The sequence below is a fragment of the Thunnus thynnus genome, chromosome 1 (assembly GCF_963924715.1).
Source record: "Thunnus thynnus chromosome 1, fThuThy2.1, whole genome shotgun sequence".
NCBI lineage: Eukaryota > Metazoa > Chordata > Actinopteri > Scombriformes > Scombridae > Thunnus > Thunnus thynnus.
In genome coordinates, this window is record NC_089517.1 from 864,355 (window position 1) to 880,543 (window position 16,189).

The window sequence follows — 16,189 nt, forward strand, 5'->3', positions numbered from 1 at the left end:
TCACGGTTGGTGAATGATGGTGATCAGACTTTTGCTATCAAAGCTCCCACACTACGGAGCTCTCTGCCTCCTGAACTCACACACACTAAGTCTTTAGCTTCTTTTAAATCTCTTCTTGAAACTTTTCTCTCTGTAAAAGCTTTTGGAAATGTTTGATATTATATTTATATGTATTTTTGTATGTCGTCATACTTGTGTGGAGACGATCTTTAAAAAAAACCAACAGCTGGTTGCAGCCTTACAGTCCTATGATGGAATAATATAAGATGCCCCTCGGTTTGATAAATCACAACTTAACAACTCATGAGCTCAATAGAAACTATTAAATAGTAGAAACTATTAAAGGTATAATATGTAATTATTCCACATTAAAATGTCTAAAAACAACTAGACCTATGTTATATATGTTGTTGAGTTGTGTACTTACATTATCCCAAATGTTTCCAACGATTTTCAAACCCAGAGAAATCTGTAATTTAATCAAAGTAACGGACCGTTTCATTTGGTCGCCTGTCGATGGCGTCATACCTCCTCTACCAAAGAGTAAACACGCACCAGATGCATACGGCGGCGCTGTGTTTGTCCGCTACAATGGCGTCTACCAAAGAGTAACTTACACACATACAAGATAATACATCGGCGTTGTGGTTGTTCCGCACAAACTGTTATAAATGGACTTTTATTCAGTTTTAAGTCACATTTTCATGATAAATTTAGGTGGTTTTTAACTATATCTTTTAGCCGGAAGAAGGATTTTAGTCATCGGACGTCTGGATCTTAAGTTATCAGAGAAATAAACCGAACAAGTGTTAGCAGCAGCTCGGCTAACAGCTCGTACCGGACGTCCGGTGGTCGCCGTACATCGTCGGAGAAACACTGATTTTTTAAGTGAAACAGCTTTATTCAGTGTTTTTACCTGTAATCTCCGGGTCCGTTTGTTCTGGAGAGGAGGAGACCTCTGCGGGTAAAAACATCCTGAATGATGAACACTGGAGTAATCCTATCCCGGCGATGCTGGTTATTTAACAACGAAGACAACAACTCCCATGATCCCTTGCTACTTCACACGGTCATCACACTCCGTCTGTTGTTATTGTTTTGATTGAGACGCCTAGCGGCTGAAATTACATGTTGTGTGTATAAAGTCTTCAAACAGAGTCCCTCTTCAGGACCAGGACCAGCAGATGGAGGATGGAGGACCTGTCAGACTGGACTTCACTGCTGCTAATTCAGAACTAATTAGTGATTGATCAGATGATGTGGAGTTGATCTTTGTCTTGTGTTTGACACACAAATAAATAAAAGAAGGCTGTTTTTATAGTGAATCTCATGATCATCTGAAGACATTTGAAAGAAAAGCTCAGAACGGAAGCTGAAGCGTCCTGTTCCTCAGAGTCGGCCTAATGTTCTGGATCTGATGGCTTTTCTTTTGTAAGAAGCTTCACGGAGCAGCAAAGCAACAGAGAAAAATCTTTTATTTCATTCTGGCCCGAAAACATTTTCTGTTGAACGAGTGACAGCTGTTATATCAAGTTTATCAGAGACAAAGTTTACAGGTGAGATGACAGAGAGCCCTTCCATCAACTGAACTACAGTTTACTATGATTGTCATTATGCACCAGTACACTTCACTAAACCACATGTACAAATAAACAACAGCTAGAAGCAATTTACAACATGCGCTCCATGAAGAAAGATTGCATAGCTCTTGACTGTTTTGCCCTTTAAAACTGTGCTTTTTTTTTAAAAAATCCTGTCAGTGATCTGGCCTTTCTGCAAAGCACTGAAGTCAGAAAAGCCCTGATCTGTTTCCTCTGCAGCGTCGTCCTCGTTCGTGCAGGACAGACCGAAATCAGCCCCGGTGCAGAAACACTCTCTTGATATAAAATCAGCCTCGTCTTGGTTTATCGCTCCTGAACATCCACCTCCAAACAGCTCAGGTTTAACTGAGGAGAAAGGTATCATGCAGTCTCTCTCTCTGAAATGTCCCCGCTGTCACTTTTGTAAGACGCAAATTTGGCCCAAAAAAAAAACAGCCTGTGCTTCTGAGTCCAGAGGAGACTCTGTCAGGTCTCAGGTTCTGCCGGAGAGGAAGACTCTCCACCGGCGATAGAAAGGACAGGCACTGTGTCGAGGTGGGACTGAGGTTCAGGTGGAGGTGGAGTCTGGAGGATGAACACCGTCGGATCAGGAAGCGGGTCAAAGTGAGACATCTTTCCTCGGCAGGATCTCAGCTGCTGCTGTGACGGTGGCGTCTCATATTCGTATGTGGAAGTTACTGCAGACAAGACAAACAACACAGAAAGAAGAGATTTATTTATTATAATACTGTAAAATCTCAGGCTGGTCCCCTCAAAAGTAACTGCTGAGGGAAATAAAGAATCAATAATCTGGCCGATGAAGGGTGGATCCATATCTGTGATTGGTTGTTGCTTCATGTGATCAGTTGACAGTTTTTACTTGTCGTTTTTTACAAGTTTAATAAATTTGACTTTCATCTGAGAGCTTTTCCTGATTTTAATTGAGTTTCTTATTTTCTTTTATTTCAGTTTAATTTCTGTTTCTTTGATCTGACGTTACTGGAACTGGTTTCATCTGTTTTATCATAAAATGTAATGACTTTATAATTTGTCGATTTCTACAGAAAGTCCCTCGAACAAACACAGGTGCTTCCCTCTTCTTACCCTCCACAGACTGTAAAAAACATCTATTTATCTATTTAAAGTGCACAGTTCCTGAATAAATACAATAAAAGTACTTTTAAACAAGAAAATAAATGACATGACTCTCTTTTAGCTGTTTTTACTCTCTACCAACTCCTGGGGGAAATATCTGGCTCTTTAGCTGCTAAATGCTCCACTATGTTCACCAGCTAGTCTACAGCTAACTGTGAGCAGGTAGTGTTCAGCGGCTTTTTACAGCTTTTTCTCTCTGAAAACGACGCTATGAGACGCTGAGAGTGAACCAGAACAGTAAAGTTGCAGCCGGACAGTAAACAACGAGCTGAAACTCACTATAAAGCTCCGTAAAGCCGAGAGGAGCTGCAGAGTCTCTGGAGGTTCATCACTACACGCGGCTCATAGTGATGAACCTGAACAAAATGGTTCAGGATGTGAATGAAGATCTTGATGCCAAAGCTGCAGCGAACGATTATTTTCATTATTGACTCATCTGCGGATAATTTTTCTCAATTCATAATTTGTCTATAAAATGTCAGAAAATAGTGAAAATATCTGTCATGATACCATAAAGCACAAGGTTTCACAAAAAAAAGATTTTCAGTTTAAAAGCTGCAAAAACTCACAATCCAGATGCTGGACGTAAGAAAAATTAGATTTTTTCTTGCTTGGAAAATAACTTAAATAATGAATCAAGTATCGTTGCAGCTCTACTTGATGACATCAACATGTATTACAGCCTGCGCCTTAAATAAGCTGAATTAAAAGGTTTGTCTGTCAGTTTTATCTTTCTCGTGTCTCTCAGGTTCTGTTGTGTTAGATGTGACTGTTTATTACTTTGTTCTGTTGTACGCTGCTGTTTTGGCCAATTCTGAAGAGACTTCCTGGTTAAATAAATGAATTCACATCATAAAAATCTAATAAAACAATCGTTATGAAGCAAGCGTTCAGATGACGGATTCAAAAAGAAGGTTTGGATTTAGGATAAAATAAGATTTGAAATGCAGGCGAGGAATAAAGGATGAAAGAAAGTTTGTGTAAAAGTTAAAATAACAATCTGAATAGTTCAGTGAAGGAGAGAAAATACCTCAGGAAGTCCGGAGCCTTGGAGATCATGTTCTCGAAGTCGGAGAAGGAGAGCTTGTTGTCTCCGTCGAGGTCGGCCTCCTCGATGGCTTTATCACACACCAGCGTCACCTCCTCCGCCGTCAGCTCGCCTTTGGTCAGCTTGTTCAGGGTCTTCTGCAGGTCCTCCTTACAGATGAAGCTGTCCCTGTTGAAGTCTGGAGCAGAACCAGCAGAACCAGCAGAACGTTTCATTGTACTGTCATGTTACAGACGCTTCACACACAAACAGAATCCACACGACAAACTCGTTACCGTAAATCTTGAAGGCGTGAATGGTCTTCAGCTCTCTGGGGGAAGTTTCACAGAGTGCAGAAAACATGTCGACAAAGTCGTTGAAGCTCAGGTTCCCCTGACCGTCCTCCGAGAACGTCTCCACGATCCTGTCTCGGAACGGGTTCTCCTGTCAGGGAACCGTTACTTTAGTTTAGTTATTTACACTAATTAGACACAGACTCCTGCTCTGGTATCAGCTGATTAGAGGCAGTTCTCTTAGTTAACGAATCAGCTGCTCCTCTTCCCATCATCCAGATCCCAGTATTCCCATATTCATCACCAGCACCAGTGTCTTGACTCCATCAGGTATCCTGCTCGCCTTCACTTCCCCCTTATAAGTATGACATCATGATGGGGTCTAATCGCCAAAGACTTCTCACTTTTCCATCCTATTATGTATGTTCAGTAAAATAATTGTCACTTATAAAGTTTACATAACAGATCATGTGATATGACGTAATGCTTCAAACAGCATCAGGACCTGACAGCGAGCTTATTTCACAAGTTTAGTTTATTTAACTTTAGTTTAGTTTAGTTTAATTATTTTAGTTTAGTTTGTGTAACCATGGTGACTGGACACACTAACCTGTAACCATGGTAAGTGCACACAACACTAAACTGTAACCATGGCAACTGAACAAAGATGGAGACAGCTGGAGCCTCAAAGTATTTAGAAGACATCAAAAAGAAAAACGAGACTGAAATGTGTTCTTGTGACTAAAACTGACAGAAATCTCAAACATTCCCCTCAAACACCGACACCACGTCCACCTGTACGCAGGTGCAGGTGAGGACTGACCTTCAGCTCAGGCATGGTGACGATCAGCGTCAGAGGAACTTTGATGTCCGGATTGTTGGTGTAATCCAGCGGCACTAAATGTGGAGCCAGCTCACGATATCTGCCATGTAACCTGCAACACAGCACAGGACACCAGACACAATATCATTGATATTTACTGAGTTGCAATTATCTATCGTCCTCACAGATCTACATCAGATTTTATCAGCCATAGTTATTACTGATGCCCACCGCCCCAACCATGCTGTTTTATAAAGTTTTAAAGTCCGTCTCTCTAAATGAACCTATAATCACCGTGTTACACCTCAAACACTCCACAAGTCCTGCAGATATAATGATCCCTAAATTCCTCTGTGATGTTCTGGATGTGACTGCCCCTTGGCTGGTCTCAATAATTAACAGTTCTTTATCCCCTGGCTGCATCCCAGAATATTTGAAGACGGCTTGTGTGCAACCACTCATTAAAAATCCAGCCTCGATCCATCAGAAAGCAGCAATTTACAGACCAATTTCAAAATTACCTTTTATTGCAAAACTCCTTGAGAAGACGGTGTCCCTACAACTCCTCGAAGCATTGAGACAAAACAGCATTTTTGAAAATTTTCATTCAGGCTTTAAACAGCATCACAGCACTGAGACCGTGCTTATTAGAGTCACAAATGATCTTTTAAGAACGGATGATTCTGGTGAATGTTCCACTCATGTCTTAAGTGCAGCTTTTCATACAGTTGACCCACAGTTGAGAGGCTTCATCACTGTGTTGATAAATCTGAGACGGCTTTGAGGTGGTTTTGTTCTCACACCATGTCCTAACAGTAAGCAAGCGTCCGACTATTGCATCACATCGCATAACATCAAACACTTTCTGTCCACGCTGAATCTATTAAATATGCACTTCTGTTATGTCATGTAAACAAACCACATATCTATCAGCCGTGTGCTCAACATCAGACTAACCACCCAAGTAAAAGATGGGTGAGCACTCGATATCCTACGTTTGTACTTTTTAAACAGTAAACACATTTTATTTTGTGATATTTACTGGAAATTAAACAATATAGCCAACAGCAACTTAACCAGAAACTTCCAGCTCCCTGGTGATCTCCCTGCAGCCAGCTGCTACCATTCCAATACAAAACATAGTAATCAAACTGATTTTGTCGCTGACACTCACTCGTATATCATTCAGTTAAGACAGTGTTATTTAACAAATTGGAAAGTTTTGGTTTGGTCCCTCAGGGGTCGATACTGGGACCGATATTATTTTTGCTGAATATGCTCCCACTTGGCCAGATTACACATAGACATGAAATTTGATTCAACCGCTACGCTGATGACACACTGTTGTATCTCCCAGTAAAGCCTACCGAGATTTCAAACCTCTCCAATCTTACAAATTGTCTAGCAAATATTAAAAACAGATGTCAGCAACGACCTGCCTGATGAACTCTGGCTCGCTACATCAGTGTCTTCTTTGAAATCACTTTTCAAGACTTATTTTTATCGAGACGCTTTCTTATCAATTTTCTCTTCTTTTATGTTTATTTTCACTCTCAACTATTGTGTTATACTGTGCTTTATTCTTGACATTGTACTTAAGTCTTGCACTGCTCTGTTTTAAGTTTTAATTCACCCGTTGTCTTTACATTTTATCCTTGGTGTTTTATGTTTTTTCATCCATTGTTTTTAAGTTTTCTTCCTCTTGTATTTCTTACACCTGCCTCTTTATTCATACATGACTTTGTATTTTATTGCTGTGTTTTATGGTTGTAAAGCACTTTGAAATGCCGGTTTTGATAAGTGCTATACAAATAAACTTTATTATTATATTATTATTTCACAGATCCCTTGCAATTACACCAGGGACCACTATGGGTCTGCAGACCCCCCAGTTGAGAAACAATGCAGTATAGCCTCAGAATATAAAAATACACCTGAAATGCAAAATATGTGTCCTTTAAATACCACTGTTGGTATGAAGCACTGGATGGTTTGAAATATATTTCTGATCTGCTGCTCCGTTATGAACCATCCAGACCTCTCAGGTGGTCTGAGGCAGATCTGCTTTCTGTCCCCAGAGTCCAAACTAAACCTGGAGAAGAAGAAACTCTGAGAAAACTGCAGGTCTGCTGCTACTCTCAGTTCTTAACTGCACTATAAACTATATTGTCCTGTTTTATCTGTCTTATTCTATTTTAGCTTACTTTTATTTTCTATTAAACTCCTTTTAAATCATATTTAGTGTGTCTTTTTATGTTTTATGTAAAACACTTTGAATTGAGATGTGTTTTGAACATCAGAAAATGTCCTGCAGTGAATGGCAGGCTCCTACCTCTCTGTATTGATTAGTTCATCTATAACCGAGTGTGAACCTGAAGGCAGCCCAGAGGAGGAATCAGAAGTGTGATAAATGTGGAGAGAATCACCTGAAGCAGCAGCTCTCACAGCCAGCGTTCATTATATAACCATGAGTGTTAATAGCTGCCATAAATCTGCTGCAGTCACAGCAGAGCAGCTGAAATAACTGCGACCCGCCAAACGCTGCAGCTGCACTAATGAGCGCAGCCAGAAACATCAGCAGACACAGTTTTAATTGTTGGCGGAGAGATTTCAGACTGTAAGTCATCTGCTGCAGCTCAGTGCCGTCACACAGACGGAGACACTGACAGCAGATTTACAGCAAGAGGATCTGATGAAACTACAAACACAGTGCTGGAAAGTCACTGAGTACATTTACTCAAGTACAACTTTGAGGTACTTGAACTTTACTTGAGTATTGCAAAGTATAGAACCAAATAGGTATATGAAATAAGACTTTTACTGCTCTCATTTATCTGACAGCTGTTGTTACTTTTCAGTTTCAAAATTTAAATAAACTAACATGATCCAGCCGGTACAAACAGTGAACATTTACCTGCACTAATGCAATCACAAACACATACAAATACACAATAGTAATCAAAAATGGGGTCTATGGAGGAATGTATACTGCTGTGCTTACTACTGATTCACTCGCAGAGGACAGACAGACATTTCCTGTCTGAATGACGAGATGACAAAGTTTAACTGGAACTTCGTTGAACTGGTCAGCATGATTGTTTTGAGTAGAAGAGAAGCTTTCTCTTGTTGTTTAATGCTTTAGCGACCTCTGTCTGCAACGCTTAGACTGCAGCTTGCACTTGCATGTGTTAAGAATTTTCAGGTGACACAATCCAGAACACAGCAACCTGTGTGGACCATGTTTGAGGCCTTACACTGCATTATTTGTCACAATAACTGCCACATCAGTGACATTACTGAAGACGAAACCAGATGTTTCAGTCTGGTGAGTCCTTGTTAACAAAAAGCAGTGTGTAGTCGGGGTCACATTTCACATGTCTATGAGTTGTTAACAGCTCCACCAAATAGTGATTTTTCCCTCTAAACTTCTCACATGCTTTCATTTCAATAAATGTTCAAATGATCCAATATTAGGCCTATGGTTACGTTACATAAGCAATGTTGTCACCGTGAACAAGACTTTTTTTTAGGCAATCACAATGTTCAATTAACTTTAGTGAACTGAAAACACACTGTGGAATAGCAGCAGCTAGGCCTATGGTTACGTTACATAAGCAATATTGTCGCCGTGGTAGCGCCTCTTCAATCACAATGTAACCACGCCCTAAAGCATACGCTGCTTTATTGTCAAATTTAAATTAAATGGGACCATAATTTACAAAATGAACATCATGCTGTATTGAAGAAGACTTGAAGTCACCAACTGAGGTCATAAACTCATTAGGAAACAGTTTACTAAGGTAATAAATCAAGAGAGAAGTCGGCTCATTTTCTCATAGACTTCAATACAATCTGACTTCTTTTTGCAGCCAGTGGAGTCGCCCCCTGCTGGCCATTAGATGGAATACAGGTTTTCCGCATTGGCTTCACTTTTCAGCCCTGGAGGTTGCTGCTTGGGCCCAATACGAGATCAATCCAGCTTTGGGATTATAAAACAATAAATATACAGTTGCAGTGTCACAAAAGAACATAAATCTTTATATAAACTGGACATCATGAACCAAATTATTTATCTCATATTCCACATTTTCTGTCCTAAAAATCACTTCACTTCTCTAATAATAATAAAGGTACATTTTACTAAAAACTCCTTACTTTATACTTTCACTCCACTACATTTCAGAGGGAAATATTGTACTTTCTACTCCACTACATTTATTTGACAGCTTTAGTTACTTTTCAGATGAAGATTTGACACAATGGATAATATAACAAGCTTTTAAAATACAACACATTGTTAAAGATGAAACCAGTGGTTTCCAACCTTTTTGGCTTTTGATGTCTTACAAAAAGCAGTGTGTAGTCGGGGTCACATTTCACATGTCTATGAGTTGTTAACAGCTCCACCAAATAGTGATTTTTCCCTCTAAACTTCTCACATGCTTTCATTTCAATAAATGTTCAAATGATCCAATATTTCAGCAAAAATCAAAGATTAGAGAAAAAGTCCAAAAACTGAAAACAGATTTGTGTATCAGAACTTTGTTTTTTCTTCTTTCCTCTCCCATTAATCATCTCACCACCCCTCAGATTTATCTGCTGACCCTTTGGAGGGGCCCGACCCCTAGGTTGGGAACCACTGGACTAAACTAGCTAACTGTATATAAAGTAGTGTAAACTAGCTCCACCTCCAGCAGCTACAACAGTAACATGCTGCTCTAACACTGATGCTTCACTATTAATAATCTAATGATGTCATATATAATAATATATCAGTCAGAGGGACCAAACCACTACTTTTACTGCAATACTTTAACTACATCAAGCTCATAATACTTATGTACTTGTACTGCAATACTTTAACTACATCAAGCTCATAATACTTGTGTACTTTTACTGCAATACTTTAACTACATCAAGCTCATAATACTTGTGTATATGGAGTATTTTTACATTGCTGTATTGGTACTTTTTCCTCATCTCTTCACTCTTCTTCTTGACTTTGTTTTCATTTCATCTGCTGAAGGAGGAAAGAATCTCTGAGTTCACCTTAAATCTCAGTTTAACACCTGGACGTACCTGCAGGATTTATGACATCACAACTAGTGTGGAACCAATTGTTATAATAATTCCACTCTTATCTGTGTTCCCTCACTTCTATAGTTAGAGTTCAAACCACTAAGGGGTAGAACCTTGAAAAATTCCTTGAAAAAATTGTGAACTCGTCCTCGTCCTTGCAGCTGCTGTCTGCTCTCAAACAAAGATTGTTTGTGAGTAAAGATGCATCACTCTGTAACATTCTGTGTTTCTGTAGTTTCCTCTCCAGAGAAATGATCAGCTTAACACCTCATGCCAGTTAAACATCTCCTCCAGACATGCATATAAAATACTTTACTTTGAATAATTATTTGTGTCTGATATGTTTTTTCCACAAAAAAGTTAAATTATCTTGTTTAAATCCTTAAATCATTGTCTCCTCCTTTTCCTTTATTAAAACTCCAGAACCTGTGAATCTGTAAATATTGTTGGTTTCTAAAGTTTCCTGCTGGACACCAGATGTTCCTCCTTCACTGTAAAGTTCATCTCAGTGTTTGTTTCCACATAACACCTGTTTCAGTTGCATAGTGGACCGTGATTGGCTCAAAACTAGTTGTGATTGTCATAAATCCTGCTCATAAACCCAGAGTTCAGTGAGCTCAGAGAAACTTTCCTCCTTCAGCAAAACAAACTCTGTACAATAATCATCGCCACTCAAACATTCAACAAGAAGAAGAACACATTTTTGAGTGGAGAAGGACTTTAAAGATCAGATCAATATGTGAATCTGATCAGCTTCAGTATTTGGAGTCAATAGCTGCAGCTGTCAGAAACATTTATCTACAGTTCATAAACAATAAACACTGCTGAGTTTCTGCTTCTCAGACAATACATTTCTGATCAGACATCTGTCAAGTTATTTTAACTTTAGTTCCTGCAGATGTAGAAAAGTAACCTGAAAAGATTCAATGAGTGGATTCAGATTTGATCAAATTACTGTAGACTACTGTAGACTACTATATTACTGTAGGCTACTGTAGACTACTATATTACTGTAGACTACTGTAAATTACTGTAAACTACTGTAGACTACTGTAGACTACTGTAGATGACTGTAGACTACTGTAAAGTACTGTAGATTACTGTAGACTCCTGTAAATTACTGTAAACTACTGTAGATTACTGTAGGCTACTGTAGACTACTGTAAATCACTGTCGACTACTGTAGACTACTGTAGATTACTGTAGACTACTGTAAATTACTGTAGATTACTGTAGACTCCTGTAAATTACTGTAAACTACTGTAGATTACTGTAGGCTACTGTAGACTACTGTAAATCACTGTCGACTACTGTAGACTACTGTAAATTACCGTAAACTACTGTAGACTACTGTAGATTACTGTAGACTACTGTAGACTACTGTAAATTACTGTAAACTACTGTAGATTACTGTAGAATACTATAGATTATTGTAGACTACTGTAGATTACTGTAGACTACTATAGATTACTGTAGGCTACTGTCAACTACTGTAAATTACTGTAAACTACTGTAGATTACTGCAGGCTACTATAGATTACTGTAGGCTACTGTAGACTACTGTAAATTACTGTAAACTGCTATAGATTACTGTAGACTACTGTAGATTACTGTAGGCTACTGTCAACTACTGTAAATTACTGTAAACTACTGTAGATTACTGCAGGCTACTGTAGACTACTGTAGATTACTGTAGACTACTATAGATTACTGTAGGCTACTGTAGACTACTGTAAATGACTGTAAACTACTGTAGATTACTGTAGACTACTGTAGATTACTGTAGACTACTATAGATTACTGTAGGCTACTGTAGACTACTGTAAATGACTGTAAACTACTGTAGATTACTGTAGACTACTGTAGATTGCTGTAGACTACTATAGATTACTGTAGGCTACTGTAGACTACTGTAAAGTACTGTAAATTACTGTCGACTACTGTAGGCTACTGTAGATTACTGTAGACTACTGTAGACTACTATAAATTGCTGTAGGCTACTGTAGACTACTGTAAATTACTGTAAACTACTGTAGATTACTGTAGACTACTGTAGACTACCGTAAACTACTGTAAATTACTGTCGACTACTGTAGGCTACTGTAGATTACTGTAGACTACTGTAGACTACTATAAATTGCTGTAGGCTACTGTAGACTACTGTAAATTACTGTAAACTACTGTAGATTACTGTAGACTACTGTAGATTACTGCAGACTACTATAGATTACTGTAGGCTACTGTAGACTACTATAGATTACTGTAGACTACTGTAGACTACTGTAGACTCCTGTAGGCTACTGTAGATTACTGTAAACTACTGTAGATTACTGTAGACTACTATAGATTACTGTAGACTACTGTAGATTATTGTAGACTACTGTAGACTACTGTAAATTACTGTAAACTACTGTAGATTACTGTAGACTACTGTAGATTACTGTAGACTACTATAGATTTCTGTAGGCTACTGTAGACTACTATAGATTACTGTAAACTACTTTAGATTACTGTAGACTACTATAGATTACTGTAGGCTACTGTAGACTACTGTAAATTACTGTAAACTACTGTAGATTACTGTAGACTACTGTAGATTACTGTAGACTACTATAGAGTGCTGTAGGCTACTGTAGACTACTGTAGATTAGTGTAAACTACTGTAGATTACTGTAGGCTACTGCAGATTACTGTGAACTACTGTAGACTACTATAGATTACTGTAGGCTACTGTAGATTACTGTAGACTACTGTAGATTACTGTAGATTATTGTAGATGACTGTAGACTACTGTAGACTACTGTAAATCACTATAGACTACTGTAGACTATTGTAGACTACTATAGATTACTGTAGGCTACTGTAGATTACTGTAGATTACTGTATGCTACTATAGATTACTGTAGACTACTGTAAATCACTGTAGACTATTGTAGACTACTATAGATTACTGTAGGCTACTGTAGATTATTGTAGATGACTGTAGACTACTGTAGACAACTGTAGATTACTGTAGACTACTGTAGATTACTGTAGATTATTGTAGATGACTGTAGACTACTGTAGATTACTGTAGATTACTGTAGATTATTGTAGATGACTGTAGACTACTGTAGATTACTGTAGGCTACTGTAGATTACTGTAGATTATTGTAGATGACTGTAGACTACTGTATATTACTGTAGATTACTGTAGGCTACTGTAGATTATTGTAGATGACTGTAGACTACTGTAGACAACTGTAGATTACTGTAGATTATTGTAGATGACTGTAGGCTACTGTAGATTACTGTAGACTACTGTAGATTACTGTAGATTATTGTAGATGACTGTAGACTACTGTAGACTACTGTAGATTACTGTAGACTACTGTAGATTATTGTAGATGACTGTAGGCTACTGTAGATTACTGTAGACTACTGTAGATTACTGTAGATTATTGTAGATGACTGTAGACTACTGTAGACAACTGTAGATTACTGTAGACTACTGTAGATTACTGTAGATTATTGTAGATGACTGTAGGCTACTGTAGATTACTGTAGACTACTGTAGATTACTGTAGATTATTGTAGATGACTGTAGACTACTGTAGATTACTGTAGACTACTGTAGATTACTGTAGATTATTGTAGATGACTGTAGACTACTGTAGACTACTGTAGATTACTGTAGACGACTGTAGATTATTGTAGATGACTGTAGGCTACTGTAGATTACTGTAGACTACTGTAGATTACTGTAGATTATTGTAGATGACTGTAGACTACTGTAGATTACTGTAGATTACTGTAGATTACTGTAGATTATTGTAGATGACTGTAGACTACTGTAGACAACTGTAGATTACTGTAGACTACTGTAGATTACTGTAGATTATTGTAGATGACTGTAGGCTACTGTAGATTACTGTAGACTACTGTAGATTACTGTAGATTATTGTAGATGACTGTAGACTACTGTAGACTACTGTAGATTACTGTAGATTATTGTAGATGACTGTAGACTACTATAGATTATTGTAGATTACTGTAGATTACTGTAGACTACTGTAGATTACTGTAGATTATTGTAGATGACTGTAGACTACTATAGATTATTGTAGATTACTGTAGACTACTGAAGGATTTAACTAATTAAAATGCTGCAGTTGACAGTAATCTGAGGACGTCATGAATGTGCAGCAGCCTCGTGAAGCCTCTGAGGCCTCCAGATCGACTCCTGCTCATGAAGCAGTTAGTGGATTTTGAAACAATCCAACCAGCAGATGTGGAAGACGTCTGTAACTCACCGCAGGATCTCTTTGCGGGTGAAGAAGGTGCAGTCCTGTGGAGGGACAGACAGTCAGTGAGTCACAGGGAGGATCTGCTTTCACACCATCAGTCAGCCAGACAGCAGCAGGATGCAGAGGCTGGAGGCTGGAGCTCAGCCAATCAGCAGCAGGAGAGTCATCCTGACATCTGCTCTATTCTATCTGTATCTATTCTACTCTATTCTGTTTCATTCTGCTTTATTCTGCTGGTCACAGGCGGTAAAGCACCGTCTCTTCACCTTCATTAACATAATTAAGGTTTAGTTCCTCTAAAGCACCTGCATGTTCCTGCTGCTGTCCTCTGAGTCTGATCTGATTCCTGATGTTCTGTTTGCGGTAAAAACCCGCGTCAGCGCGGTGCGGAATCACCTGGTACGCCTCCAGCTGCTCCTCGGTGAAGGTTGTCTGCTTGTTGCCCATCCTGCTCGGCTGCTTCTCCCATCACACAGCGGCATCACACTCTGTTTACATCCATCCAGCAGCAGCTGACCCGGTGTACAGCTGCTCCTCCCGGACACAGCTCCGCTGCCAGCGGCCGCTTCAGCGCAGAGGAGGTGGAGGAGGAGGAGGAGGAGGAGGAGGAGAGGCGGTGCGGGACCAGCGTGCTGCCTTCAGGTGCTGCTCGTTATGTTCAGTATATACAGCCTGTTCAACTACAGTGATGAATGAAATGTATACATGTTATCGCACATTTTGTATTTCAAACTATATTAATATACAATTTGTAGGTGCAGCTGGTTTTATAGTGTTCCAGAGTTATTGATCAGTGAGTTAACTGTTCATCAGGGTGACAGAGAGGAAGAAGTTGTTGTCTGCTGGTTCTGGTGTTCAGGGCTCCGTAGCGCCTCCCAGAGGAGAGAAGGTGGAGCAGGCGATGTCCAGGTGTGAGGGCTCGTTTCCTGACTCTGCAGGTGTGGAGGATATATTCATAACCTAACCCGAACCAATCTCACTCCTCATGACTAAACCTAACCAACGAAGGTAACGACTACTAGCCAATCAGCTGCAAATGACGTCACACAAGCAAGATGGCCGCTCCGGAAACAAGATATGTTGGCATCACTTTAACAAAAGTTGTGTAACGGATAAAAAATATAATTATTATAAATTCACAGATCCAGGCACACAAAATAAAGTAAATGCTGACGGGTAGCAGGTGAGAACATCTTAATCAGCTGATATTATCAATATTATCAATTCTAGTCAGACGCCAGGTTGGTTTTTATTGTGAAGTCAGATTAAGAAACTTCAGAGTATGTTGCAGAGTGTTATAAGGCGACAAGCGAGCAGTTATTATTACATGAATATCGCAGCGGGGCGGGTCAGGTCGGGGCGGGTCTTACAGGTTAACAGGTAACAGGTCGGTTTCGGTGCTGAACTTTTCCAGTTCAGGTTTGCAAAACTGGACCTGCGCAGGAGTCTGGCAGCAGGAAGTGGAGACGCATCATCCATCTTTATATACGTCAAAAAGGTCTCTAGCTTCCGGCTTTACTTCCTGGGGTGAGTTCCCGCTCTTTTTCTCAAAACTTTCTTTATTAAAAACAAAGATGTGTAGAAACAACAGTCATATAAAAAGCAACAAGGAGTGGACAGTTATTGTCCTTTAAGAGTTCAAATAAAATGTCTTTAAAATATCGAAAGTCTTTGTAGCTTTTTTGATTAAACTGTTTGAGTTCAACAACAAACATGAAAACAGGTTTGGAGTCAGAACATTTCGATCTGTGGATTCTTATATATATATATTTATTATTTTATTATTGCTGTCCAACCATAAATGAATCTGTACATTCATATCTAGTTTCCTGTTCATAAAGTTTTGAATATCTGTCCAAAATATATTTGAATGATCACAGTGAAATATTAAAAACCAGGTAAAGTTTATATTTAGCTGAAATCTTTCCAACACTTCTTTAACAGGA

General features: G+C 39.0%; 1 protein-coding gene across 1 annotated transcript; it reads right to left on the minus strand.

Moving 5' to 3' along the window:
• Positions 1 to 1,458: 1,458 nt before the first annotated feature.
• On the minus strand, positions 1,459 to 14,806 carry LOC137197311 (calcium and integrin-binding family member 2-like). The gene is made up of 6 exons (XM_067611040.1): positions 14,640 to 14,806; positions 14,250 to 14,284; positions 4,879 to 4,990; positions 4,059 to 4,206; positions 3,766 to 3,961; positions 1,459 to 2,278 (listed from the first exon to the last, which is right to left on the minus strand). Exons 1-6 carry the CDS (start codon positions 14,688 to 14,690, stop codon positions 2,257 to 2,259), a joined length of 564 nt encoding a protein of 187 aa, XP_067467141.1. The 5' UTR covers positions 14,691 to 14,806; the 3' UTR covers positions 1,459 to 2,256.
• Between the last annotated feature and the right edge of the window lie 1,383 nt (positions 14,807 to 16,189).

What these genes read in the sequence shown, in the direction of transcription:
- LOC137197311 (XM_067611040.1), bottom strand. Translation starts at nt 14,690, where the DNA reads ATGGGCAACAAGCAGACAACCTTCACCGAGGAGCAGCTGGAGGCGTAC. An exon ending in TCACCATGCCTGAGCTGAAG is followed by an intron (nt 4,207 to 4,878) that starts GTCAGTCCTCAC and finishes GTTCCCTGACAG; the next exon opens with GAGAACCCGTTCCGAGACAG. An exon ending in TCACGCCTTCAAGATTTACG is followed by an intron (nt 3,962 to 4,058) that starts GTAACGAGTTTG and finishes GTTCTGCTCCAG; the next exon opens with ACTTCAACAGGGACAGCTTC.